We start from the raw sequence: 26,890 nt of genomic DNA, 5'->3' as shown, positions 1-26,890 counted from the left end.
TGTGTTTTTCCATGGTGACAGTCCTAACTTACATTCTTATTCAGTGCTTACAAGCATTTATTGTTTGGTAATCATTATGAGTCAATCTAGATGGAATCTTAATGTAGCTTTATTTTAGTTCATTCAGGTCTAAAGATGTTGAACACACTTTTATGTACTTATTCATTATTTGTTTGCATGTTTTATGGAAGTATCCATAAAGTTCACCTGTCCACTTATCAACTTGTCTTGTGTTTTTGTTTTCCATTATTTTTTGACATGGGGTCTTGCTATACAGTTCAAGCTAGTTTTGAACTCACTATGTAGCCCACACTAGCCTCAGACTCACATCAATTGTCTTGCCTCAGCTTTCTGAATGCTTGGATTAGAGGCATGTACCATAACTCCCAGTTTGTTTATTTGTTGGTGTTAAAATTTTGAATCTATATACATTTGAATATTTAAGCCTCTGTTAGAAGGGTACCTCAACAAGTTTTTTCCCAAGTTTTGATGGGTGTTACTCTTTAATCTATAGATTGCTTTTGTGCAAAGGTTTTGAAATCAATGCAATCTTCCTTGGCAATTGCTGCTATTATTCCCTAAGATACTCAACTCCTGTAACAGAAAGTCTTTTTGATGTTGGAATCACTTGGTTAAGCAAACTATTTTGAGTTATTGTCACATACACTCAGAAGTAGTGCTGTTTGAGTGATAAGGGATCCTAAATTAGATCATGTAGGTCACAACACTCTCACATCTGAAGTGCAGAAGGTTGGAGGTTTGTGGGTTGAAATTCACCCTGCTTGGGCTGCCTCCTCTCCCCTCCCACACCTCTGAACCCAGACTTCAGTGGCCACACATGAGCACCTGCATGGCTCTTGCAGTATCACACATTCAGTGGCCACACATGAGCACCTGCATGGCTCTTTCAGTACCACACATTGCTCTTCTGGAGCCAAAAATATTACACATGTGACACTGTTATACACAACCAAGGCAGAATACAGAGAATTTAATGTTTTTCAAAATAGATTTCTAATGGATTCCCAATATAAGTCTATTTGGGTAAGTTAACTTGCTTTGGTGGAAGGAGAGAACTTATGGATATTTAGAGGATATTTCTCATTCCTGAGAGTTTTCCAAAGGTGAAACCAGAGCCTATTATATATCAGATACCAAGAGATAGATCAAAAGAGTGTTTGCTGATAGAGGGATAAGTGATCCTTCATGTCCAGCTTCCCTGGGCTGACTCACAGGACCAATAATCCATGCCTGCCACCAGGGGGAGAGTGGGCACCAAGGCCAGACCAGGCTGATAGCCTGAGCCTGCCCTGAATTCACAGGAGGTGATAATTCACAAGAGGTGATGGCTGAATTCTTGGAGAATGCTGGATTGGAACAGGCTGCAGCCAGGGCTACTCAGGGAGAAGTGGAGCATTGCAAGTTTTGTGAAACTGGCTGACAGTGGTGAATCCACACAGACTTGTGATCTCTTCAGGGAGCTGGAAAGGAATGGAGTTGGTGGCCAGAGCCACTCAGTGGACCCAGGCATTGGTGTGCAAAGGCCAAATCAAGAGGGAGGAGATGGACTGAACTTTGTGTTGGCCCAGGATAGGGACCCAGGAAATGGGACCTGGTAGTCCTGAGGGTGATCTCAGCCTCCTAAGCAGCAGACAGCACTGAAAGGGGGAGAAAATTGCAATACTGGGGAGAGAATCACTGAAACAGGAAAGTGAGTGCTCTGAATCTCCTGAGTCTCTAGGGTTACCCTTTCCACTGCCCTGCCAAATTGTTTGGGATCCCATGAAGATTCTTGGACTAGAGATGGTAAGACAGTCCTGAAGCACAGTGATACATATTTGGAAGGTAAACTATAAGACTGTGGAACCTTGTGTGTGATGATGCCTCCTAATGCTGAGTGACACTCTCCAGTGTGCATTGAGGATCTACAGTGGAGAGCTGAACATTAAACAAAATGGGTGGGAGCAACAAGTGAGGAATTGTATGGGATGAAGTTAAGGAATGAGGGAGGGCTGGGGAGAAAAGAGGAAGCCACAGTTAGAATGGCCAGCACAGCAGTTACATGCTCATTAGGGTTCAGGGAATAAATAGGATTTCAGGCACAGTCATTCTTCTGATCCATTTACTGTAACTGTGCAGTTGCCTGGGTTCGTGGGAGTGTTTTATTCTGCCTCAGTAAAGATGATGAGGCACAGAGGAAGTCGATCTTGTGCCTGCTGTTAGAAGTGCTCCATTATCTTCTTCATCCAGGGCAAGAAGTGGGAGAACTTCATGAAGACGCCTGGGGGTTTGCCATCCTTTTCTCCATAGAAGAAAATGCCATGGATCATGTTTTTACACATGAGGGGGACCCCAGAGTCCCCCTGTGGACAGAGAAGGAAAGCATCGAATAGGCCTCTTCCTGTTTGTGCTCTTTGAACATCACCACTGTGGATGACCTGTCAGGGGGCACTTGTTCTGTACTCTCACCATCTGACTCGAAAGCTTAGCTCTTCTGTTTCTCAGCATTTCATTTTCCCAGTTTTCTTTCCTTTTTTTAAGGCGAATGGGTTGGAACGCTTTTTTGTGCACTGAGCTAAAGCTTTCAGTCCTTTCTAATTTATTTTTATTTTTGACAAACTATCTCACTTACTAGTGAGATCAGGGCTGGGTACGTCTGGCTGCCTCCCGCTCTACCCTCACCCCGGCTTTTACCTGAACCTTTCTGGGAAATCCTAGAGATACTCAAGTGATTACCCTGAACTCGGTTTACTGGTATTTCCTGATCCTCTACTCCTATATACCCAGGGAATGCATTAACTACTGCATTGCTGCAGAACCCAGGACTTCAAAGTCTGGACTCAGGGAATGGGATATGGACACCATCATCTTCCCACCAAGTTTCTCTTTCTTGGGTTCTGTTTCTACAGACAATGGAAACCTCACCTTGAAACCAGTCTTTGTTTTCCTTTGCTTTCCCACACAAATTTCAGTGACATTGGAGTAGGTATGGATGGAAGACTTGCATTTTTGTTTGTCTTGTACTTTCAGCTTCACCTCTTGCAGTGTGCTTGCTAAGGGACCCAATGGGGTGATTCTCCCCCTGCCTGCCACAAGGCACGTGTCTCCTGGATTCACCTGGCTCATGGCCTCATGCAATCTGAGGGTCTGCACAGCTTTAGTCTGCTTGGCTTTTCTCTCTAGCTGATAGCGAATAAGCAAGATAGTTGAGAACAGCCTCTGGCATAGACAATATGCCTTCTGGACCCTTACATTGTGATAGCTGTGAGGGCAAGAAGGAAAAGAGTGGGGATCCACTGGGAGCAACAACCCTGTATGAGAAGAGAAAGAGCAGCAGGAAGGTTTAACTCACCTACAGCAGCATGATGTCACTGGAGAAGGTTTTAGGAGTATATTCTGGGTGTGGGATGGCTCTTTTCCCATGAATGTCCTTATAGGTCTTGTTTTGTTTCTGGATGTTGTGGGCCCCTAGGATGACACTCATTGAGCTGTGCAGAGAGGAACATGGATTTAGGTTGTAAAACCATAGTGAATCTGTGCAGTGCAGGCAGCACCAGCTTTGCAATGTAGTTGCTATGTCTTGTCACCTGTCACTTGTTCTGTACTCTCACCATCTGACTCCAAAGCTTAGCTCTTCTGTTTCTCAGCATTTCATTTTCCCAGTTTTCTTTCCTTTTTTAAGGCAAATGGGGTGGAATGCTTTTTTGTGCAATGAGCTAAAGCTTTCAGTCCTTTTTAATTTATTTTTATTTTTGAGAAAGGATCTCACTTACTAGTTAACTTATCAAGCCTGGGCAGAAACATTTTTTGACTTTTATTCCTACATGTTTGCGGAATACAAGGACTACATACACTGTAAGAGATTATCACAGGTCCATAACTCGTTCAGTTTCTTTCTTTTCTCCCCTTCCTTCATCTCCTTTTTATTTTTCCAGCCTCAGAATCATTTATTTATCTTAGAATGCTTGATACAGTTAATTCTCATAATCCAGATACTGGGCTGAAACTTTTGATTTTCCTCCCTTTCCTGTTTTCTGATGAGCTCTTATGGGTTTGTGAACCCCAGGAGCTCCTAAGACTGTGGTCTCTGTGGAGGACAGTGGTCCCTGTTGGGTCTTAGCAAATGTGGGCTGGTTGTCCCTCCTCACCTTCCCTTGCAGGGTGCAGCTGTCAGTACAAATTTCTTTCACACCACGACACCACCACATCTCCTCTTCCTATCTCCATTCAGAAACTGGACAAAGGTCATATAGGGATGACAGTGGGACTTGGCCTTATGATCCCTGATGATCTCCTGTGAAAGAAAAGCTGAAATGGGGTATCTGTGAGAAGTGTGGTCGAGAGAGAAGACTGTGGAAAGTCAAGGTTGAGGGTGGGATCTGGAGTGACTGTACCCAGCAGAGGGACTCATCTTAGGTTCTGCAGGCTGCATGCTTTGGAGCCAGAATGACTTTTTCTGAACGTCAACTGCTATGAGAAAGTCAGGATAGTGCTGGTCTTCTGCTTCCTACCTTGGACACTTGCATGGAAGAGGAATGAGTGATGGTAAAATTTCATAAGATACTAGGAAGCTGCCTTCATTCCTGTTTTCTTTCTGAGGCCTTCCTGTCTGTTTGAACTGCTATTAATTTCTGGATTGGTGGCACTTTCTAACAATCTACCTATGAGATAATGAATTTGGATTCTTCAAACCCTCATGATCTATACCGAACATATTCTGTGTTCTCAGGAGCTGTTTTAGGCTGTATATCTGATGTCTAATCAATGTTTCATCAGTGCTTGATTGCCCAATATAGTATGGTGGGATTCAGGGACATAAACATTTAGGAGGAGGAAGTATCCAAGGCGGGGACCACAAGGGAAGACAGCAAGGCAGAGGTAGAAAAAAATAACTAGAGTGAACCTGCAAAGAACTAAGGTGGAACTAGGGTAATGGAAAGAGGATGCAGTCATCATGTCACCTCTGAGTCTAGCTGCACCCTGAAATTCTCTTCAGGGCTGAGACTGGGGTGGTGGGCACTGTATAGTGCAACTGGTTCCTGTGACACCTGTCCCCCACAGGCTGATGGACTGAGCTGCCCTGTTCTGGTTTTTGAGCAACAGGGTTTAATTACTTACTTTTGTTGGTTCACATTCTCTGGTTAATGATATCTTGATTTTTCTTTTTAATGTTTTTCTGAGGACAACTCACTTTCCAGGTAATGCAGAAAATTCTGTGCAGAGGCTAACACCTATTAAATCATCTAGAACACCCTCCTTTTGACACCCTTGGAAGTGTCCAGCCAGCTTTGGATTTGTGAGTCTGGGTTTGCAATTGGATCTGGGGTCAGATAACTCCTGGCTGAGACCAAGGAATGTTCCAGACCCAAGCTAGCAAAAATGTCAGTAGTGGAGAGAACTTTGTGGTATAGCTGAGACCTCTAGAATAGAGATGGCCACTCACCCATTCCAGCCTGAAGGGGAAGCAGAAAGCTCAGCAGGAGTAGGAGTGATGTCATTTTCCCAGGAAGGCTGCCCAGGTCAGAGTAGACAGAGCCCCAGCAGCACGATGAATGGGGCACAAGCCCTGTGACCTTGCTAATATCTTACATATATGTTCCTTTGGTTTTGATGGGTGTCATCCTTCTAGTGAGGATTATGAACATTTTCTGGATGGTTCAGGAAACTCTGTCAGTCTAATAGCTCTGTGGCTGAATCACAAGGCAGCAAGAAGAAAGCTCAAGCAATAGAGGTAGTTGAGGCTGTACTGCATGCAGCTAGTAAAAGAGTGGAGACATCAGAACCTGCCCAGGTTCTGAGCTTAACCAAGCATGGCTATTTTTCACAGTTCTGACTTTTCATTCTGTGAAGAGTTTGAAGAATTACTTAGCAGTCTAGAGTCAAGAACTAAAGGCAAATGGGTCCTTCCCTCAAAATCTGGTAATTGGTTGAAGTGGACTTAAAATTTGTGCTTAGAGCATAATGTGGTAAATTGGTGGTGAATTTGGCTTGGTAATAATAGGTAAAGATTGGACTTGCTCTAATGACACATAAAGATGGACAGTATATTATTTTGTGGAATAGTAACAGTTTCCTATTTTGTTACCATCATAGCCTCAGATTTTTAAAATGACTTAATACCCTCTTTAAATATGAATACTCTGGAATTTCTCTTTCTTAGGAAGAAAATTTTGGGAACCAAAATTCACTGGATCAAAATAAATCATTGTTTACTCTGTTGCAACCTATTTGCTTAGGTATTCATTATTTAGCATTTTTTCATCCCAGAAAATAGTCTTCCAAATGCCCACCTCTGAATGCAAGTGCTTTTGGGTAGAGATTCTTAATCTAAGGCCATTCCATCAGCAGTAGTTCTCATTTCTTGGCTTGTGAATACATAACTCCCATCTGCATCAATCATCAAATGGTGAGGCTCTGGGTGTCTTTATGTCCCAATTTCCCTTTTTTTCAGGGGTCACTATTCAACTGGAGTTCAGTCCTGCTTGAGAATCTCAAAGGATTTGTGTGGAATGAATGTTGGCACTCAGGTTTTGCAGTTCAGGAGCGTAGATCATTCCACTTCTGATTTTCATTGGGAATTGTTCAGTGTTGTCTGTGAATCTATTACCCTTTCCCCTTTTTAGGGTTGAGCCTGCTCTCTTGCTGGTCTCTGCTGGAGAAAATTCCTATGGCTTCAGGTGATTTGTTGAGTCACAAAAGTGAAGAGATGCTTGTGTGTCTGGAAATCTAAGGTGCACGTTAAGTTATAGGTGTCTGCAGGGATGAGTTCTAAGGAAACTAGCCTCTACTCAAAGTAATGTCTTTGATCACCCTTTTAATCCAAGTCAGTCTTGTTTGGATCAGGTAAACTTTCTTTAATCAACTCAGTCAAGACTCTTCTTTTGGTGGCCCATTTCCTGACCCATCACTCTTTTTTGAGTGCTTGCCTTTTTCTGTACTTCAACCTCCTGAAAACATTGAACCCTTTGCTCAGTGACACTGAAGAAATTTAAGGGCAAATTTCTTTTAAAGTTTTCTTTCTTTTTGTTTCTTTATTTCATAAATTCTATTCCCACAAGTGCATATGACTTATTTGTTGCTCGATCGGTAATTATGATCCAATATAAGTCTATTTGGGTAAGTTAACTTGCTTTGGTGGAAGGAGAGAACTTATGGATATTTAGAGGATATTTCTCATTCCTGAGAGTTTTCCAAAGGTGAAACCAGAGCCTATTATATATCAGATACCAAGAGATAGATCAAAAGAGTGTTTGCTGATAGAGGGATAAGTGATCCTTTATCTCCACGTCTTGTGGTGTGCTTGCTAAGGGACCCAATGGGGTGATTTTTCTCCAGCCTGCCACCAGGCATGTGTCTCCTGAATTCTCCTGGCTCATGGCCTCAAGCAGTCTGAGGGGCTGCACAGCTTTAGTCTGCTTGGCCTTTCTCTCCAGCTGATGGTGAACAAGCATGATAGTCTAAAGTAGCCTCTAGCATAGACCCTATACCTGCTGGACCTACATACTGTGATTCCCATGAGGGCAAGGAGGAAAAGAGCAGGGACCCACGGGGAGCAACATCCCTGCAGGAGAAGAGATAGAGCAGCAGAAAGTTTTGCCTCACTTGCAACAGCATGATGTCATTGGAGAAGGTTCTAGTAGTTTGTTCTAGGTATGTAATGGCTCTCTTCACATGGACTACCTGCTAGGTCTTTTCTTGTTTCTGGACGTTGTGGGCCCCCAGAATGACACTTATTGAGCTGCACACAGAAGAGCACAGATTGAGTTTGTGAAACCACAGAGGACCTATTCAGAGCAGGCTTACACCTGCTTTGCTTGGCAGTGTTATTGCTATGTCTTGTCACCTGTGTCACATGTTCTGAACACTCACTGTCTGATTCGAAAACTTACCTCCTTTATTTCTAAGCCTTTCATTTTCCAAGTCTTCTTTCCTTCTTTAAGGCAATTGGGATGGGACACTTTTTCTTGCTCTGAGCTAAAGCTTTCAGTCCTTTTAAATTTATTTTTATTTTTGAAACAGTATCTCACTAACTGTTAACTTGCCAAGACAGGGCAGAAACATTTTTTTACTTATATTACTACATGTTTGCAATACACATGGACTACATCCACTGTAAGAGATTAGTACATGTGCATAATAAATTCAGTTTCTTTCTTTTCTCCTCTTCCTCCACCTCCCTTTTATTTTTCCACTTTCAGAATCATTTATTTATCTTAGAATGCTTGATATAGTGAATTATCATTCATTCAGATACTGTGCTGAAACTTTTGATCTTCCTTTCCTTCCTGCTTTCTGATGAGCTCTTATGGGTTTGTGAAAGCCAGGAATTCCTAAGACTGCAGTTCCTGTAGAAGACAGAAGTCCCCATTGGTTTTTGGCAAATGTGGGCTGGTTGTCCGTCCTGAACTTCCCTTACAGTGTGCAGCTGTCACTACAAATTTCTTTCGCACCAGGACACCACCACATCTCTTCATCTTTTGTCCATTCAGAAACTGGACAAAGGCCATATAGGGATGGGAAAGGGGCTCAGCCTCATATTCCCTGACGAAGTCCTCTGAAAGATAAGCTGAAGATGGGGTGGCTGGCAGCAGTGTGGTCAAGAGAGAAGACTGGGGGAAATGAGGGTGAGGGTGGGATCTGGGGTGCTCTATATCCTGCAGGGGGTATTCATTGTATGTCTGCAGGCTGCATGCTCTGGAGCCAGACATTTTCTAAATCTCAAATGTTCTGAGAAAGTCAGGGTAGTGCTGGTCTTCTACTTCTTACATTGGACACATGCTTGAAAGTGGGATGACTGATTGTACAGTTTCAGAAGACACGGGGCAGCTGCCTTCATTCCTGTTTTCTCACTGAATGTTACAAGACTGTTTGAACTTCTGTTAATTTCTGGATTGGTGGCACTTTCTAACAATCTTCCTATATGATTATGAGGTTCGATACACCAAAATCCTGATGATCTAGGCCTAACACATTCTATGCTTTCAAGAGTTGTTTTAGGCTGTGTATCTGATGCCTACTCAACGTTTCATCAGTGCTTGACGGGCAAGTGTATTGTGGTGGCATAGAGGGCCATAAAATTTTAGGAGGAGGGAGTAGTCCCCAGGGCAGGGTCCACAAGGGAAGCCAGCAAGGCAGAGGTAGAAAAGATCATTAGAGTGAAGCTTCAAAGTCCTAAGGTGGAGCCAGGGTAATGGAAAAGTATATACAGTCATCATACCACCTCTGAGTCTAGCTGCACCCTGAGATTTCCGATTGAGGTAGACACCATCTCTTCTGATTTCTGGATTTTTTTTTATCATGAACAAGTGTTGGATTTTATTGAAAGCTTTTTCTGAATCTATAGAGATAATCATTTAATTTTTGTTTTTGGCTCTGTTGACGTGGTGTATTACATTGATTGACTTGCATATGTTAAACCATCCCTGTATTCCTGGGATAAACCTCACTGGTCATGATGTATAATCTTCTTGATAATTTGCTGCATTCTATTTGCACTGTATTTTACTGAGAATCTTTGCATCAACGTTCATTAGTGAGACTGAACTATAGTTCTTTTGGCTGAGTCTTTCTCTGGTTTTAGTATCAGAGTAATACTTGCCTCCCAGAATTCGGTAGGGAGGATTGCTTCCCTTTCAGTTTCATTAACTCATTTGAGGATTTTTAGCCTTAAATCTTCTCTAAATTTCTTGTAGAATTCAGCCATGAATCAATCAGGACATAGACTTTTTTGTTGGTAAGTTTTTAATCACATTTTAAAATTCTAAAGCTGATATTGTGTTATTGAAATCTTTCTGATTGAGATTTTGTAGTTCATATGTTCCTTGAAATCATCCATTTCCTCTGTATTTTCCATCCTATATGAGTAAAGATATTCAAATTAGGTATTCATGATCTTTTGAATTGAAGACCTGAAGGCCTCTAATTCAGAGGCTAAGTTACCATACTGGTTACCATACTGGTGCAAACCTGCTGAGGTCCTCTTTTTGGTTACTGAGTCTCTCATTAAACCACCAAGGCTAATCCAATGAAGTCCAAGGTTGTGGAAGGAAGAATTGCAGCTGAAGATCAACAGCCACATTAGGAACAGAAGATGGGAGTGTTCTCCAATGTGGGAGGACAGGCACAGAGGCGACCGATCTCCAAGGTGTAGATCCAGGATCTCAGGGTGGGAGGACAGGCACAGAAGTGGTCTCATTCTAGGTGGAGGTCTGAGTTTCCAGGGTATCAGGGCAGGTGCAGAATGACTGCCCTCTAAGGCGGAGGTCCAAGGTCTGAGGTGGAGGTCTGGGGTCCAAGGTGGAGGTCCATGGTCCGAGGTGGAAATCTGGGATCTAAGGATGGGAGAGCAGGGGCAGAAGCCTCTTCTCTCAGAGGTTCAAGTCCACAATCCAATTGCTGGCTATTATTCTCACTGCTGCTTTGGAATTTTCCACACCACTAGTTCTGCCTGACCATCATTTGCACCCCAGAGAGAGTCTTGCTGTATCATGAAAAAGGAAGGAGGTAAACATATGCTCTGAGACCTTCTTGTCAAAATGCTTAGATAATCCAAAAACTCAACAATAGGAGAAGAGAAATATAGATGATGATACATTCATGCAATAATGCCCTCTCAGGTCACTAAAAGTGGTGTTTTAGAAGGCTCTTTAAAGGCCTGGAGAAATTTGTAGCCTTTCATGTTAGGAGGAATATGTACACTGCAATACTCTGTGTATAAGTTGATATTAAGTGTGTGTGTGTGTTTGTGTGTGTGTGTGTGTGTGTGTGTGTGTGTGTGTGTGTGTTGGGTGAAAGGCAAACATGTGCAAGAATTTGTGTCTCATTTTCAACTTTTCATTATCTAAGAAAAAAAAGGAGGGGCATCATCTTTTATAATTGACAAATACTATGGACCACTGTGACAGAGAAAAGTTAGAAGCTTAGAAAAAATCATTTCCTTTTTTTCTAAGGGACACTGGTGAACTACATGTCTACACTGTCCAGCCTCTCTCAGGCAGGTGCAGCCCTGCCTAGGCTCCTTTGAGGTTAGATACGCTGTGAGACTTATATAGGAAATGCGAGTAAAAAAGATGCAGGTACCTTCCAGACCTGAACCATGACATTCTCCCATGCCTGACCCTACAGACTCACCTCAAACAACAAGCCCTGTATCAGATAAATTGGGAAACTTGGAATCCATCTTTTGGGGAATGGAGCCTGCATTCCTTAATCATAGGTTACTGTGTAATTTAATGTGTAAAGCAGGATAATTGAGAGTGCAAGGGGAAATCTCTTCATCAAAAACACTCATTTTACACTGTGGGGGAATATTTTAAACAAGTGGGTTAAATTTTATCTGTAAACATTTATCTCTGACAGAACACAGCAGAATATTACCATGTATCATCTTACTTAATGCATCTTTTTGACAAAGTATTTTTAAGAACCTTAATAATTATAACGTTAGGAATATAGGATAAATTCAAAGATAAAGAAGAGACGTGTCAGCCTTAATTCCACCATGCAAGTTACCACAGTGAACAGAGATACACCTATCCTTTTATTATTGCATGTATTATCTTGATGGGTACATACAAGTAGAGTACTTTGAATATTTCCCTCCTCCACAAATTCCCTTTCCCCTTGTCTATATTCTTCTTTAATCATCTCTCCTCTACTTTTATGTCATCTTATTTATTTTCAACATTTAAGAGAAGACATCTATGTTTGTCATTCTGACTGATTTATTTTACTTAACACGATGATCTCCAGTTTCAGGAAATCATTTCTCATGACATTGTGCTTCAGTGATACTCCAGTGTGTGTATATATATATATATATATATATATATATATATATATATATGCCACATTGTGTTTGTCCATTAATCAGCATATGAGGGCCAAGGCTATTTCTGTGGCTTACCTCTTGTGAATTGCACTGAAATAAGCCTAGGTGCACAAGTGCCTCTAGAGTATGCTCTATCTATATTATCTCTACAGTATATTATACTTTTCTTTTTCGATGAGCTACAATATGTATTTCCATGGTGATAGTGCAAATTTACATTCTTACCCAGTGCTCACAAGCATTTATTGTTTCATTATCATTGACTGGAGTAAAATGAACTCTTAATGTAGTTTTGTGTTTGTTCTCTCATGTCTAAAGATATTGAAACCAATTTTGGTGCTTCTTCATCATTTGTATGTACTTTTTGGGGATGTATCCATTCTGAACACACTTACCAACTGGGGTTTTTGTTTGGTTTGGTTTTGCATGATTTTTTTGAGATGGAGGTCCTGCTATGTAGCTCAGGCCAGCTTTGAACTCACTATGTAGCCTACACTGGCCTCAGACTCACAGCAATTCTCTTGCCTAAACTTTCTGAGTGCTTCGATTACAGACATGAACCACCACACCCAGTTTGATTCTTTCTTGGGATTAACTTTTATGAAGTTTTGTACATTTGAATATCAACCCTCTGCTAGAAGAGTAGCTCACCAAAATTTTCTCCCACGTATTGATGAATGTTACTCTTCACTCTGTAGATTCCATTGTGAACAAAGATTTTGAAATCAATGCAATCTTCCTTGGCAATTTTTGCTACTATTGCCTAAGATATTCAACTCTTGGAAAAGGAGATCTTTTTGATGTTGGAATCACTTGATGAAGCATAACTATCATGAGATTTTTTTTGTGTTTGTTTCATACGCTCAGGAGTGGAGCTATTTGAGTGATAGGGGATCCTAAATAAAATCATGCAGGTCAAAAGTGTCTCACATCTGAAGTGCAGCAGCTTGGAGGTTTGTGGGTTGAAATTTAGCCTTGTTGGGCTGCCTCTCATCCCCTCCATACCTCTGAACCCATTCTCCAGGGGCCACACATGGGCTACTTCTGGCTATGAGCACCTATATGCCTTCTTCAGTATCACACAATACTGGAACCACAAATATCACACATGTGACACTGTAATGCACAACCAAGACAGAATGCAGAGAATTTAATGTTTTACAAAGTAAGATTTTTAGTGGATTCCCATATAAGTCTATTTGGGTAAATTGACTTGCGATGGTGGAAGGAGAGAAGTTGGAGATATTTAGAGGAAATTTCTCACTCCTGAGAGTTTTCCAAAGGTGAGACCAGAGCCTATTATATACCTGCTACAAAAAGACAAATCAGAAGAGTGTTTGCTGATAGAGGGATAAGTGATCCTTCCTGCCCAGCTTCTCTGGGCTGACTCAAAGGATGCAATAATCCATGCCTGCCAGGAGGGGGACAGTGGACTCCAAAACCAGGCCACACTGAAAGACCTGAGACTGCCTTGACTTCACAAGAGGTGATGCCTGAGCCTTGGAGAATGCTGGATTGGAACAGGGTGCAGGCACGCCTGTCCAGGTGAAGCGGAGAGTTGCAAGTTTTCTGGAACTGGCTGATAGCAGTGAATCCACATAGAGTTTGAAACTCTGCAGGGAGCTGGAAAGGAAAGGAGCTGGTGGCCAGAGGCACTCAGGTTTAGACAGGGGCCGGTGTAGAAAAGCCAGGCAGTCAGGTCAGAGGTGGACTGAACTTTCTCCTGGCTCAGGGCAGGACACGAAGTGGGACCTGGTCCTCGTGAGAGCCATCTCAGCCTCCTAAGCAGCAGACAGCACTGAAAGGGGAGAATCCTGTCCCACTGGGGAGAAGGACTGAAACAGGAAAGTGAGTGTGCTGACTCCTGCATCTCTAGGATTATCACTCTCCACTGCCGTGATCTATTCTCTGCCAAATTGTTGGGCATCTCATGAAGGTTCTTGGCTTAGAGATGGCTAGAGATTCCTGAAGCAGAGATTTACATTTGAAAAGTGAAGTACAAGTTTGTGGGACCCTGTGAAAAATGACACCTCCTAATGCTGAGATTCACCACTGTGTGTCCAGCAAGCAACATTGGAGAGCTGAGCTTTAAACATTATGGGTTGGAGCAATCCATGAGGAATAGTATGGACTGAAGGTAAGGAAGGAGGGAGGCCTGGGGAGAAAAGAGGAAGCCACAGTAGGAATGGCCAGCAGTGCAGCTTCACGCTAATTGGGGATCAAGGAATAAATAGGACTTCAGGGACAGTCATTCTTCAGATCAATCTATTGTCACTGTGCAGTGGCCTGGGCCCATGGTAGTATTTCTAATGGCTCAGTAAAGATGATGAGGCACAGAGGAGGCCCATCTTGTGCCTGCTATTAGAACTGCTCCATGGTTTTCTTTACACAAGGCAGGAAGTGGGAGACCTTCATGAAGTCTCCTGGGGGATTCCCAGCCTTTTTTCCATAGGAGAAAAGCCTTGGATCATGTGCTTACAGACGAGGGGACCCCAGAGTCCTCCTGGACAGAGAAGGAAAGCATGGAATACACCTCCTCCTGTTGCTGCTCTTTGAACCTCACCACAGTGGATGACCTCTGTCAGGGGGCTGTGAGCATGCAATCAGGGAAGGGTATGTCTGGCTGCCTCCTTCAGACCAGAGGCTCTACCCTCACCCTGACTTTACTTTCCAGTATTAACCTACCTGAACCTTTCTGCGCAATCCTTGAGATACTCAAGTGATTACACTGAATTTGGTTTACTGCTATTTCCCCACCCTCTGCTCCTATCTATCCAGGGAATGGATTAAACACTGCATTGCTGTAGAGCACAGGCCTTCAAGCTCTGGACTCAGAGCAAGAGATATGGAAGCTGTCATATCCCCCACCAAGTTTCTGTTTCCCCGGGTTCTGTGTTTATAGGCAGTGGAAATTTTACCTTGAAACCAGTTTTTGTTTTCCCTGGATCTGCCACACAAATCTCAGTGAGAGTAGAGTAGGCATGGATGGAAGATTGGCATTTTGGTTTGTCTTATAATGATAGCTCCACCTCTTGCACTGTGCTTGCTAGGGGACCCAGTGGGTTGATTTTTCTCCAGCCTGTCACCAGGCATGTGTCTCCTGAATTCTGCTGGCTCATGGCCTCAAGCAGTCTGAGGGGCTGCACAGCTTTAGTCTGCTTGGCCTTTCTCTTCAGCTGATGGTGAACAAGCATTATAAACTAAATTAGCCTCTATCTTAGACCTTATACCTTCTGGACCTACATACTGTGATCGACATGAGGGCAAGGAGGAAAAGAGCAGTGACCCACAGGGAGCAACATCCCTGCAGGAGAAGAGATAGAGCAGCAGAACGTTTTCCCTCACTTGCAACAGCATGATGTCATTGGAGAAGTTTCTAGTAGTTTGTTCTAGGTATGTAATGGATCTCTTCACAAGGACTACCTGCTAGGTCTTTTCTTGTTTCTGGGTGTTGTGGGCCCCCAGAATGACACTTACTGAGCTGCACACAGAAGAGCATGGATTTAGGTGGTGAAACCACAGAGGACCTATTCAGAGCAGGCTTACACCTGCTTTGCTTGGCAGTGTGATTGCTATGTCTTGTCACCTGTATCACTTCTTCTGAACACTCACTGTCTGATTCCAAAACTTACCTCTTTTATTTCTAAGCCTTTCATTTTCCAAGTCTTCTTTCCTTCTTTAAGGCGATTGGAATGGGACATGTTTTCTTGCTCTGAGGTAAAGCTTTCAGTGCTTTTGAATTTATTTTTATTTTTGAAACAGTAACTCACCAACTAGTTAACTTGCCAAGAATAGGCAGAAACATTTGTTTTATACTTTTATTCCTACTTGTTTGCAATACTCAAGGACTACATCCACTGTAAGAGATTAGTACATGTGTATAACACAATTAGTTTCTTTCTTTCTTTTTTTTTGTCTTTCTTTCTTTTTTATCGTTACTAGGGATCGAACTCAAAAGCACCTGCTTGCAAGGCAGGTCCTTATGCCACTGAGCTAAATCCCAAAACCCCACACATTCAGTTTCTTTATTTTCTCCTCTTCCTTCATCTCCCTTTTATTTTTCCAGCCTCAGAATCATTTCTTTATCTTAGAATGCTTGATATAGTTAATTATCATACATTCAATTACTGTGCTGAACTTTGGATCTTGCTTCCTTTCCTGCTTGCTGATGAGCTCTTATGGGTTTGTGAAAGCCAGGCATTCCTAGGACTGCAGTTCCTGTAGAAGACAGAAGTCCCCATTGGTTTTTGGCAAATGTGGGCTGGTTGTCCGTCCTGAACTTCCCTTGCAGTGTGCAGCTGTTAGTACAAATTTCTTTCGCACCAGGACACCACCACATCTCTTCATCTTCTGTCCATTTAGAACCTGGACAAAGGCCATCTAGGGATGGGAAAGGGGCTTAGCCTCATAATTCCCGATGATCTCCTCTGAAAGAAAAGCTGAAGATGGGATGGCTGGGAGCAGTGTGGTCAAGAGAGAAGACTGGGGGAAGTGAGGGTTGAGGGTGGGGTCTGGGGTGCTCTATACCCTGCAGGGGGTACTCATTTTATGTGTGCAGGCTGCATGCCTTGGAGCCAGACGTTTTCTAAATCTCAAATGTTCTGAGAAAGTCAGGGTAGTGCTGGTCTTCTACTTCCTAACTTGGACACATGCCTGGAAGTGGGATGACTGACTGCACAGTTTCAGAAGACACTGGGCAGCTGCCTTCATTCCTGTTTTCTTACTGAATGTTACAATTTTGTTTGAACATCTGTTAATTTCTGGATTGGTGGCACATTCTAACAATCTTCCTATATGATTATGAGGTTCGATTCTCCAAAATGCTGATGATGTAGGCCTAACACATTTAGGCTGTGTATCTGATGCCTACTCAACGTTTCATCAGTGCTTGATGGGCAAGTGTATTGTGGTGGCATAGAGGGCCATAAAATTTTAGGAGGAGGGAGAGTCCCCAAGGGAGGCCGGCAAGGCAGAGGTAGAAAAGATCATTAGAGTGAAGCTGCAAAGACCTAAGGTGGAGCCAGGGTAATGGAAAAGCATATACAGTCATCTTAACACCTCTGAATCTAGCTGCACCCTGAGATTCTCTTCAGGGCTGGGACTGGGTTGGTTGGGCACTGGAAAGTGCAACTGAGTCTGTGACACCCGCCCCCCACAGGCTGTTGGTCTAAGCTGCCCTGTTCTGGTTTTGAGTAACACAATTTAAATACTTACTTTTGTTGCTTCACATTCACTGCTTTATGTGTTCTTGATTTTTGTTTTTTAATGTTTTTCTGAGGACAACTCGTTTCTGGCTAATGCAGGAAATTCTGTGGACAGGCTAACACGTACTAAACCATTTGAGAACACCCTCCTTTTGAAACCCTCAGAAGTGTCCGGGTTACTTTGGATTTGTGAGTCTGGGTTTGAAACTGGATCTGTGGTTAGAAAACTCCTGGTTGAGACCAAGGAGAAAGTTCCACACCGAAGCTAACAAAAAATCAGTAGTGAAGATTTTGTGGGATGAGCTCAGACCTCTGGAATAAGGATGGCTGCTCACCTTCCAGCCTCTAGGGCAACAGAAAGGTCCGCAGGAGTAAAAGTGGTGTCATTTTCCCAGGAAGGCTGCCAGGTCAGAGCAGACAGAGCCCCTGCAGCACATTGAATGAGCCACAAGCCCTGTGACCTTGCTGATCTCTTAGATATGTGCTCTTCTGGTTTCAGTGGGTGTCATCCTTCTAGGGAGAGTTATGAACATTATCTGAATTGGTTTAGGTGAATACCACACTGTCACCTCTAACAGCTCTGTGGCTGAGTCACAAGGCACAGCAAGAAGAAAGCTCAAGAGGTAGGGGTAGTTGAGCATGTGGTGCATGCAGCTAGTAGAAGGGCAGAGACCTCAGAACATGCCTAGTGCCTGAACTGTACTAAGCATGGCTCTTTTTCACAGCTCTTGTGTCTTTTCTCATTCGGTGAAGATTGTGAACAACTACTTAGCAGGCTAGAGCCAAGGAGGAAAGGTAGATGGGTCCTTCCCTCAAAGGCTGATAAATGTCTAAAGTGGACTTAAAATCTGTCCTTAGAGAAAGAGGTGGCAAACTTGGTGGTGAAGCTGGCTTGGAATATGGGATAAAGTCCAGACTTCTTCTAAGCACATGTGAAAATGGACAGTATGTTTTTCTGTTGGATAGTAAGAGTTTTCTATTTTGCCACAATCATAGCCTCAGATTTTTAAAATGATTAGAATACTTTCTTTAAATATGAATGATGTCTTAGTTACATATTACTTGTTGTGGAGACAAAATACCTGAAGCCCAAGTTGGGAAAGGAAAGATTTATTTTTTACAGTTTTTGGAGGTTTCAGTCCACACTCAGTTGGCTCCAAGGCAGGTGGGAACGGATGGGACGCAGTTCATGGTGGCTGTAACAGCAAGCAGCAACCTGCAAAGAGAGCAAGGGTCACTTTCTTCCTGCCATTACATCACATCCTGTCTTCCACCCCTCTATGGGTGGAGCACTGACACCATCAATCAAAGCACTAGACAATGAACCATCAGAAATGCACAGTGCAAACTCATGAGGCCTGGGGGCCACAGACATAAATCATGTCAAATAGTGTGGATTTTTTCTTAAGAAGAAATTTTGGGAAACAAAATTCACTGAATCATAATAAATCATTGTTTACTCTGTTGCAATGAGTAACGTATTTGCTTAGATGTTCATTATTTAGCATTTCATGATCCCAGAAAATAGTCTTCCAAATGCCCAGCTCTGAATGCAAGAGCTTTTGGGTAGACATTCTTGATCTAAGGCCATTCCATCAGCAGTAGTTCTCACTTCTTGGCTTGTGAATACATACCTCCCATCTGTATCTATCATCATGTCTCTGTGTGTCTTTATTTCTCAATTTCCCTTTTTTTTCAAGGGATGCCAGTCAACTGGAGCTTAGTCTTGCTTGAAACTCTCTGAGGATATGTGTGGAATGAATGTTGGCACTCAGGTTTTGCAGTTCAGGAGCCTAGATCATTCCACTCCTGATTCTCATTGGGAATTGTTCAGTGTTGTCTGTGAATCTATTAACTGTTCCTCTTTTTAAGGTTGAGGCTGCTCTATTGCTGCTCTCTGATGGATAAATTTCCTATGGCTTCATGTAATTTGTTGAGTCACAAAAGTGAAGAGATGCTTGTGTTTCTGGAAATCTCAGTAGTGTGTATACATACTTAGTAGTGTGTATGCATCACACTGATCTCACATAGTAGTGTATATTTCAGAATTGCTAAGTGCAAATTTCAGATGCTCTGAGTATAAAGTAACAGAATTATTAAATTGTTGGTTATGTTGATGAGCCTTACTTAGTCATTCCAAATTGTATATATATATATATATATATATATATATATATATACCATAACATCTCTTAGAACACCATAAATAGCTTCAAGAAAAGAATTGTTGAAATAATTTTAAGTATCATTTGATTGAGTAAATCCTTGCATGGAAAACTATAGTACTTGGTGAAATCAATGGGAATTTATATGGATTCGTTTCTTACTGTGCTTGAGAGGATATACCAGCTACTTTAGATATGTTGTATAAAACTCCAGTGTGCGAGATACCTATTACTAACTACATGTGTAGATAAAAGAAGATGAGAAACCTTAAATAGTATGTCAAGGAAAATGGAGGTAACAGTTCACATCTATGTCAAAATGCAAACTTACATTCCTTTTCCTTGCAGATAATAAAAGTCACAAATTGGTAGATCTCAACTCAGTTGTCCTAACAAGGTAACCTGGTGAAGTCAGGATACCCCTTTGTTGGCCTTACATTGACTTTCATTCACTGTCACTAAGGGTCAATTCAGGGAATCGATATTCCCTTAGATATCAGGATCAATAATCCACCTATCATCATGGCGGATGTAAACAGATGACAGTGGCCTTGTTATTCAGGAAGTAAGACCAATAGACCAGCAAAGTTCAAGATTGTGGAGATGGAGCCAAAACATGGACTGAGAGTTAGAAGACCAGGACTGCTGGTAGGCAGATGGTTGGGGAACGTGCCTCAGTCCAAGCTCTCTCCTAACTTTTGCATTCTTGGGACTCTGTTTCTTTCTCTTCTTTTAGAGTAGTATTGGGATCAATCTACAGTAATCCATTTCAAAGGAGTTTAAACTACAAACCCATTTCCCTAAAGTAAATAAAATGCAGAAGTATTCATGTATATGACTGGGAAACATTTTAAATATTGTTTTTTGATTTTTTGCTTTGTGGATTTGCATTTTTTTTCCTGAGGAAGGAGCCAGAACTTCAGTAGGTATTAGGTGCAGGAATTTTGTTTTTCAGGCTCAAGTCAGAAGCTGATTTACCCTTGTAAAGCTACACCAGACAATTATGAGACTGTGATGTAGCATGCTTTGTAAAAAAGATGGGAGAAGGCATGCCTTTGAGAATTACATGATATCAGAGTGAGATTTAAATCTGTGCCACAAAACAATGTAGTAATTTGTGTATTTGGGACATAGAGGCATTAAGATTGAGCCGAATTTGGCCAGGCACTGTGGAGTATTAGTGACCTGACTGTGCAGTTCCAGGTGGAGAGAATGTTCAGCAAGGTAAACCCAGCAACCAAAGGACAAAATGCCGTGCACTTTGTGTTCTCTAAGCTATGAACTTCTCAACAAACGAAGCTTGGATAATATTAGATATAATGGATGTATCAATAATCATGATGACCTAAATATTATAGATATTTCCCCATTTTCTTCTGTGGTGGCCTCCCAGACTCAAGTTTGATTATTTAGAAGAGGGCCCTGTAGTACTGACAGGGATTATGGTTACAGCAGTTGGACTGGATATGTGTGTTTCCTGTAATTGGATTTTGTATGAAAACATGTACATCTGTTTCTTTTCAAACCAATGAAAATAAGCCTGCCTCATTATCTTATCACCTAGGGGCCCTCTTTTGAATCATTTAGCAAATTCCTATCTGAAAAGTGTGTGACTAAGGTCATTTTTAAATCTCATATTTTGATGTATCATGTGATAATGTTGATAGAAACTGTAAGAAGAAATATAAATAAGATATTTTATTTCACTGATTTTCCACACAGGCCTCATGGGGCAATCTGGAGGATGGAGAGGGAGTTAATTTGGAAAGCCTGTGACCATACCAGCTTCACTGGGGTCTATGATTATGTTCATCATAGAACCTAAGACCTGGAACTATTTTTCGTTTTGTACTTAGGACTGAACTCAGTACCTCGTGGTTGCTTGGCAGGTGCCTTGGCAGATGAGCTAATGTCCAGCATCTGGCCTAGCACTTTGTACACACTAATACAGAAACCATTCCAGTCTTGTCACAGTCGGGAGGAGATTATATTTGTAAAGCCAGGAAAGGCTCTTGGAATTCTAATAAAGAAATTTCAATCTACCAAGTCCAGTGAAACTCATGCCATGAATAAAGAGTTAATCCAGTGAATGTAGTTGTGGGGCCCAAAGGGGATCCTACGTCCAGTCAGAACAATAGCTAAGCAGAATAAAGGCCACCACCCAGTTCTGAACCAAGGTTTCATTAACCTGTGAAGAGAGACAGGTTTTGGTCCTGGATTGGGAGGTTTGAAGAGTTTACACTATCGCATCAGTGTGGCCTCTTAAGGAGAGTAGTTGGTAGACAGTGACAACTCTTGGAGGGATAAAAATGGGCATAAAGGTGGCTGTAAGCTAAGGTTGATCTTAGAGCAGAATGGAGAAGAAAATTTCAGGTGAATGTGAAGAGTCAGTCAGGTTACCCTGCACTCCATGTGTATCCCTAAAGCTGTGGGAGAGAAATGTCCTGCTCAGGAATACCCTTCCTCTACCGAGCCTGATGGGGCCCAGTCATGACCTCAGTGGTGCCTGGCTGAACTCCAGGACCCATGAAATCATGCCCTTCCCCACTACATGTGACACAAAGGAAGTCACATGTTCCACTGGAGCCTTAGGAAGAAAGATGTCTCCTATTTCTTCAGTTGGTGCTTAACTGTAGCCCTTGCAAAAAGAGAGGTTGTGGAGAAGCTAAAGTGTATAAGGAGGAGCTTGCTAACAGTTTTGAGAGGGGATTTGGAAAGGTATTGAGTGGAGAAGGTGTGGAGGAGGCAGAAATCATCAGAACTGTGTCACTGTCCTGCTTACCACAGAGTTGGTCCCCATGAACCAAAGTAAGTGAGCAAACAAAAAACTAGCCTTCCACTGAGATGAAACATTTATTTAATTGCTGGTATCTGTTCTAGAGTGATTCTAGATGCAGATTCAGGTAAGATGATTGCTGATAGAGGGGATTTACTTTGCTGTGAGCTGTCAGCTATGTTTCATGGTTTTCTTTATCCAGCGTAGAAAACATGAGACTTTGGTAATGACACATGGTGTTGTTCCATTTTGTGATCCATAGTAGACAATGCCCTGTGCCACATTATTACACACCAGGGGGCCTCCGGAGTCACCCTGTAAATGGAGTGACTCTGTGAACAAGGGCACCACTTTACTTCTCACTTTCATTATCCCAAGCCCTCTCATGCAGTACTGATTGTAAGGTCTGCTTGTGAGAGATTAAAGGGAACTACAGGCTCTTAGCTGCTGAGCTCTGACTATGGACATTTTCACTCTTGGATCCAGCCTTTGTCTTCATCCCCAGGTCTGGACCTCACCCCTGTAGAGTAGTGAGGACCATTCATTACAGACCAGGGAGGCTGATGACCAAGTCTGACAACGAGCACAGATGATGAGCTCATTGACAACGAGGGCTTCCTTCTCAGAGGAGGTTACAATTCCTGCACAGCAGGGAAAAATTTTTCTCATGCCTGTGCCATGAGCTCATGTCATGTGTAACAAACTGAAGCTTCCAGTGGGGTTTCCTTCACCAGAGGCCCCTTAGTAAAACTGTAGCGGCTTTAGAACCTCCCAGCTAAGACTGCTCCCTTCTTCTCTTTTCTGGGAGAAACATAAGAGCCTATGGGGTGAAGGAATCCATGATGCTTGGGTCTCCTGGTACTAGATCTGTCCCAAACACTCTTTCCCACAAAGCCAATTGTGACAGATGCCTCGTCTTACCTCATATGAAGTATTTTTAATCTTTGGGTCTCCCACACAAATCTCAGTAGCACGATCATAATACTTTGGAAAGAGTTCCTCACACTTCTCGTCCTTCTGCACTATCATCTCCACTTCCTGCAGTGTGCTTGAATGTGGTCCCCCTGGGGACAATCGTCCCCATCCAGCCACCTGGCACTGGGTACCTGGATTCACCTGGGTCCTGCCCTTGGGCAGGTTGAGGAGCTGCACAGCTTTAGTCAGCTTGGCCTTTTTCTCCAGCTGGTGGAAAATAAGTAAGGAAGTCCAGTTCAGTGTATGCTCCTGGGTATGCACAGTGTGATGGACATGATGGCAAAGAGGGCAGGGGCAGGGTGCCAGTGGGAGTGGCAACCATTCTTGAGGAGAGCAAGAGTGACAAGTACATGTGCCTTACCTTCAGCAGCATGATGTCATTGATGCGTTTATTCGGATTATAGTCTGGGTGGGGAAATGCGTTTTGTACACGGAAGACCTGCTGGGTATCCTCTTGTTCCTTGATGTTGTGGGCCCCCAAGGTGACCTCTATTTGGCTGTACACAGAGACAAGTGGATTGGTGGATGGGGAGGGACAAAAGACAAAACCCAGGATCTGTAAAACCAGGCCACAGCTGAAACAGGGTATAGCTGTAGAGGACAGAGGGCTACCCGGCTGAAAGACTGTCCCTCCTTCTTAGTACTGAGGGAGGGCACCTTGGGCCCCAGAGGTGCTCAATGGTCAGTGCCTCCAGGAAAGGACATGAAACTGCTTTTCTTTGCATGGTTATGCCAAAGTATGGTCCTGGGTCTACATGTAATCAGGTTTGACTGCCCTGATTTTCCTTATATCAGGAATTCTTTGGTGCCACCTTGCTTCTCTCCTCTTGGGACATGATGACCCTTTCGTACTCTTACCAGACCTCCTCATGGTTATGTCCATGAGCTCAGTGAGCTCCCTAGAAAAAGGGCTCTGAGAAGTGTTTCCTGTAGACTGTGGACTGTTTTTCCTCTCTCACCTCCCTAAACAGTGAGCAGCTGTCAGCACAAAGTCCTCTTGAATCAGGAAGCCACCACAAATGTCACTAGAATCAATCTTAAGGTAAGCCATGTAGGGGCGGGAGTGGGGTTTGGCTTCATGTCCCCCGATGATCTCTCCTGAAAACATCAAGAAGACTGGGTGAAGCCACTGAGTCCTTTAACAAGTATCTACTTACAGTCTCTGAACAGTTGGGCATTTGGGAGCCTGCAATTTCTTGAAGTGGACAGGAACCTACAGGAAAATGACTCAATTTGTTCTCCAAAGTGCAGGAAATTGAGTCTTGTTCTACTTGTCCTTTTCCTCTGTTTGATTGGAGATGACTATATGTATCAGGGGAAAACAAAACCTCTGAGGCTTTTCATCATTGCTCTGCTAACTTTTTACATCCCTTGAGTAAATAAAACGTTTCTGAGTCCTCTGATGTCTAGGAGGGTGATGCTTACTTCTGGCAGGGCTCTAGGTGTACTGTAGATGTGGTCTTATCCTCTTTCCTAAGGCCTGACATGTAGAGGGTGTCTCAGATCTGTTCCCTGGCAGCATGAAGGAACAGCTGCAGTTAGTGTCTGGTTAGTAGAGCAGTGCAGATGGAATTCTGGAAAGCAAAGAAGTGTGACTCTGCCTCTGTGTCTCCTACTGGAAAACAGAGGAGCCACTGAAGTCCGGAGGAGGAAAGCAGAGCTGGAGAAAGTTAGTAGCAGTGAGGAGAGGCAAAAACAGTGTTCAGAGGACAGAGATTCCATCCATTCTGAGGAGCTCTAGGCATCTCTGCTAGGCAGTTGATGAATGCAAAGCCTTTCCCCTCCCCTGACCGGGAAGACTGGCCCATGCTGCCCTGTTTAGGAGTGCTTGATATTTTCTCCTTTTTACTTCTCACCTGCATGAACTTTGAAGAATGTCTCTCTAGATGTGCAAGCTGAGGCTTACTGAGGGTACAGTATCCACAGGCTCTTCTTGAAAACAAACTCCAGTAGCTTATGCAGTGTCCTACCTGGTTCGCTCTGGTGGGATTTCAGTTCAGGTTCAGAGCAATGCTGGCAGACATAAGACTCTGGGGGTATTTCATAGGGACAGGAGATTCATATGCTCTGTGCAATAAGATTGGGCATCTGGAGGGTGGAGATGGTCACTCACCTGCCTCTGCTCTGGGGAGCAGAAAAAAGGCCAACAGGAGCAGGAGCAGCTGCATCTTCCCAAGAAGCAAGAAGCTACTCCAAGTCAGAGCATCTGAAGACTTTTCCATGTTGTCTTTTATCCCCCAGCAGAGGAAAAGGGAGGAGTTTGCACAGTGACCACATATTTGACACTGGTTTTGTGGTGCTTTACCGTGAGAGGCTTTCTAAAACAACACACTACTGCCACTGTCTCCTCTCATCATGACACCTTTCAAGTGTATGAGAACCGTACAATGAGCACAGCTGATGAGTCAGATCAAATCATGTGTTCCTGTCCTCACCAGAAACCCAGGAATGCAAGGTGGGTCTGCAGGATATGGTATTGGCCAGGACATTCTCATAAACCTGGGTTTCCAATGACAGAATTATCAATGCCAGGTTTCATCAGGGTAGATTTAGAAGCATTTGAGTATTAGGACCATCTCTTGTGCTAGGAGAAAACATGCTGGAGAGTGAGCTGACCTTCTGATGAAAGAGACAGAAACCCAGTAACCCAATTTCAGGAAGGCCACAGTGGAGCAATGTACTTAGGAATAACAAAGTGTGGCCAGCATCTGCTCAATCAATCTGGTGACTCTGACACGATCATAGCCTCCTTCCATGGGAATCCTAAACATCTCTTATTTAATTATAAACATTGAGTGTGACGGAGTAGGCCTCTCTTCTCAATATTTTTGAACAAAATGTCTGCACTTGGCATTTTTGGTCTAAATTAGCAAATTGCTGTGGGTCCTTGCAATTCAATCTATGTTTTGACATAGGTTACTCCTATTGCTTTGGTTGTGCTGTTGTGGATCCCAGTAGAACCACCTGAACTAAAATATGGAGTTGTCTTGGTGTGTATATATTAGGATACTGGTCCCTTGTTTTTAGGGCTCTTTTTCTTTTCTCTTCTTCCCATTCTATAGAAATTGAGAATTGCCTTGCTCCATGAAATCCTTCTGCCATAGTGTTCCTGTTTTGAAGCCTGCCTGCCTGAATCCACTGCAACCCTGTTGCTCAAGGCCCAACTGTAGGTCTGAATAATTTGATTTGGTGATTAAAGTTTCCTGTTTATGTTTTACATGTTTTTCTATTAGGAGTATTACACTTGAAAAGAAAACATTACGGTGTATCTTCCTTCTCAATAGAGGACCATCAACATTTATCAAAGCTGAGCTTGTTTTTAACTGAACTTTCCCAGTAGCAAATAATTAGAAGGCAAAATTTTTTTCTGATTGTAATTATAATACATATTCATTAAGAATATTCAGAGAGAAGGAAGGAAAAGTAGCATGCATTTGTCTATCTCCCCCAGACAATCGAAAATTTTATTATACATATTTGTGTTCCATAATGATTATACTTATTGTGAGAATTTTTTTATGTAATGCATCTTATTTCTTCTTGTCCTCTTCTTGTCTCTTCTCTTTCTCCTCCTTACAACTTTTACTCCTCTTTTTATCTGAAAAAAATCTATCACTGTTTCTTGTTATGTATCTTTTATTTGGCTCTTTATTCATACTTTAGGTTTCTTATAAAAGAGAAACCATGTGATATTTAATGTTGTGTTGATTGTTTATTTTATTTAACATCATGGTCCTAAGTACAAATATTTTCTACAAATGACTCATGTTTGTCCTGCTTATAGAAGAGTAGTACTCCTTTGTGTTCAATGCCACATTTTGAAAAATTCATCTATTGCTGGACAAACAGTGTTCTTCTAAGTTATAGCTGCTATGATTTGAGCTACTATGAACATGGATATGCGTATATTACTGTAATAAAGTTTCTCACTCTTTTAGGA

General features: G+C 42.6%; 1 protein-coding gene and 1 pseudogene across 1 annotated transcript; both read right to left on the bottom strand.

The window, feature by feature from the left end:
• Window positions 1-2,219: 2,219 nt before the first annotated feature.
• Window positions 2,220-15,531, bottom strand: LOC134476208 (granzyme H-like; annotated as a pseudogene).
• Window positions 15,532-22,033: 6,502 nt separating this feature from the next.
• Window positions 22,034-25,216, bottom strand: LOC100728774 (granzyme B-like). Its single transcript, XM_003463980.4, has 5 exons — window positions 25,064-25,216; window positions 23,910-24,048; window positions 23,312-23,447; window positions 22,897-23,157; window positions 22,034-22,290 (listed from the first exon to the last, which is right to left on the bottom strand). Exons 1-5 carry the CDS (start codon window positions 25,170-25,172, stop codon window positions 22,147-22,149), a joined length of 789 nt encoding a protein of 262 aa, XP_003464028.2. The 5' UTR covers window positions 25,173-25,216; the 3' UTR covers window positions 22,034-22,146.
• Between the last annotated feature and the right edge of the window lie 1,674 nt (window positions 25,217-26,890).

The sequence above is a fragment of the Cavia porcellus genome, unplaced genomic scaffold (genome assembly GCF_034190915.1).
Source record: "Cavia porcellus strain 051 isolate PalLab524CR breed Dunkin Hartley unplaced genomic scaffold, mCavPor4.1 scaffold_1, whole genome shotgun sequence".
Classification (NCBI taxonomy): Eukaryota; Metazoa; Chordata; class Mammalia; order Rodentia; family Caviidae; genus Cavia; species Cavia porcellus.
The sequence above is the reverse complement of the archived record's forward strand: the minus strand, read 5'-3'. Positions and strand labels throughout refer to the sequence as shown.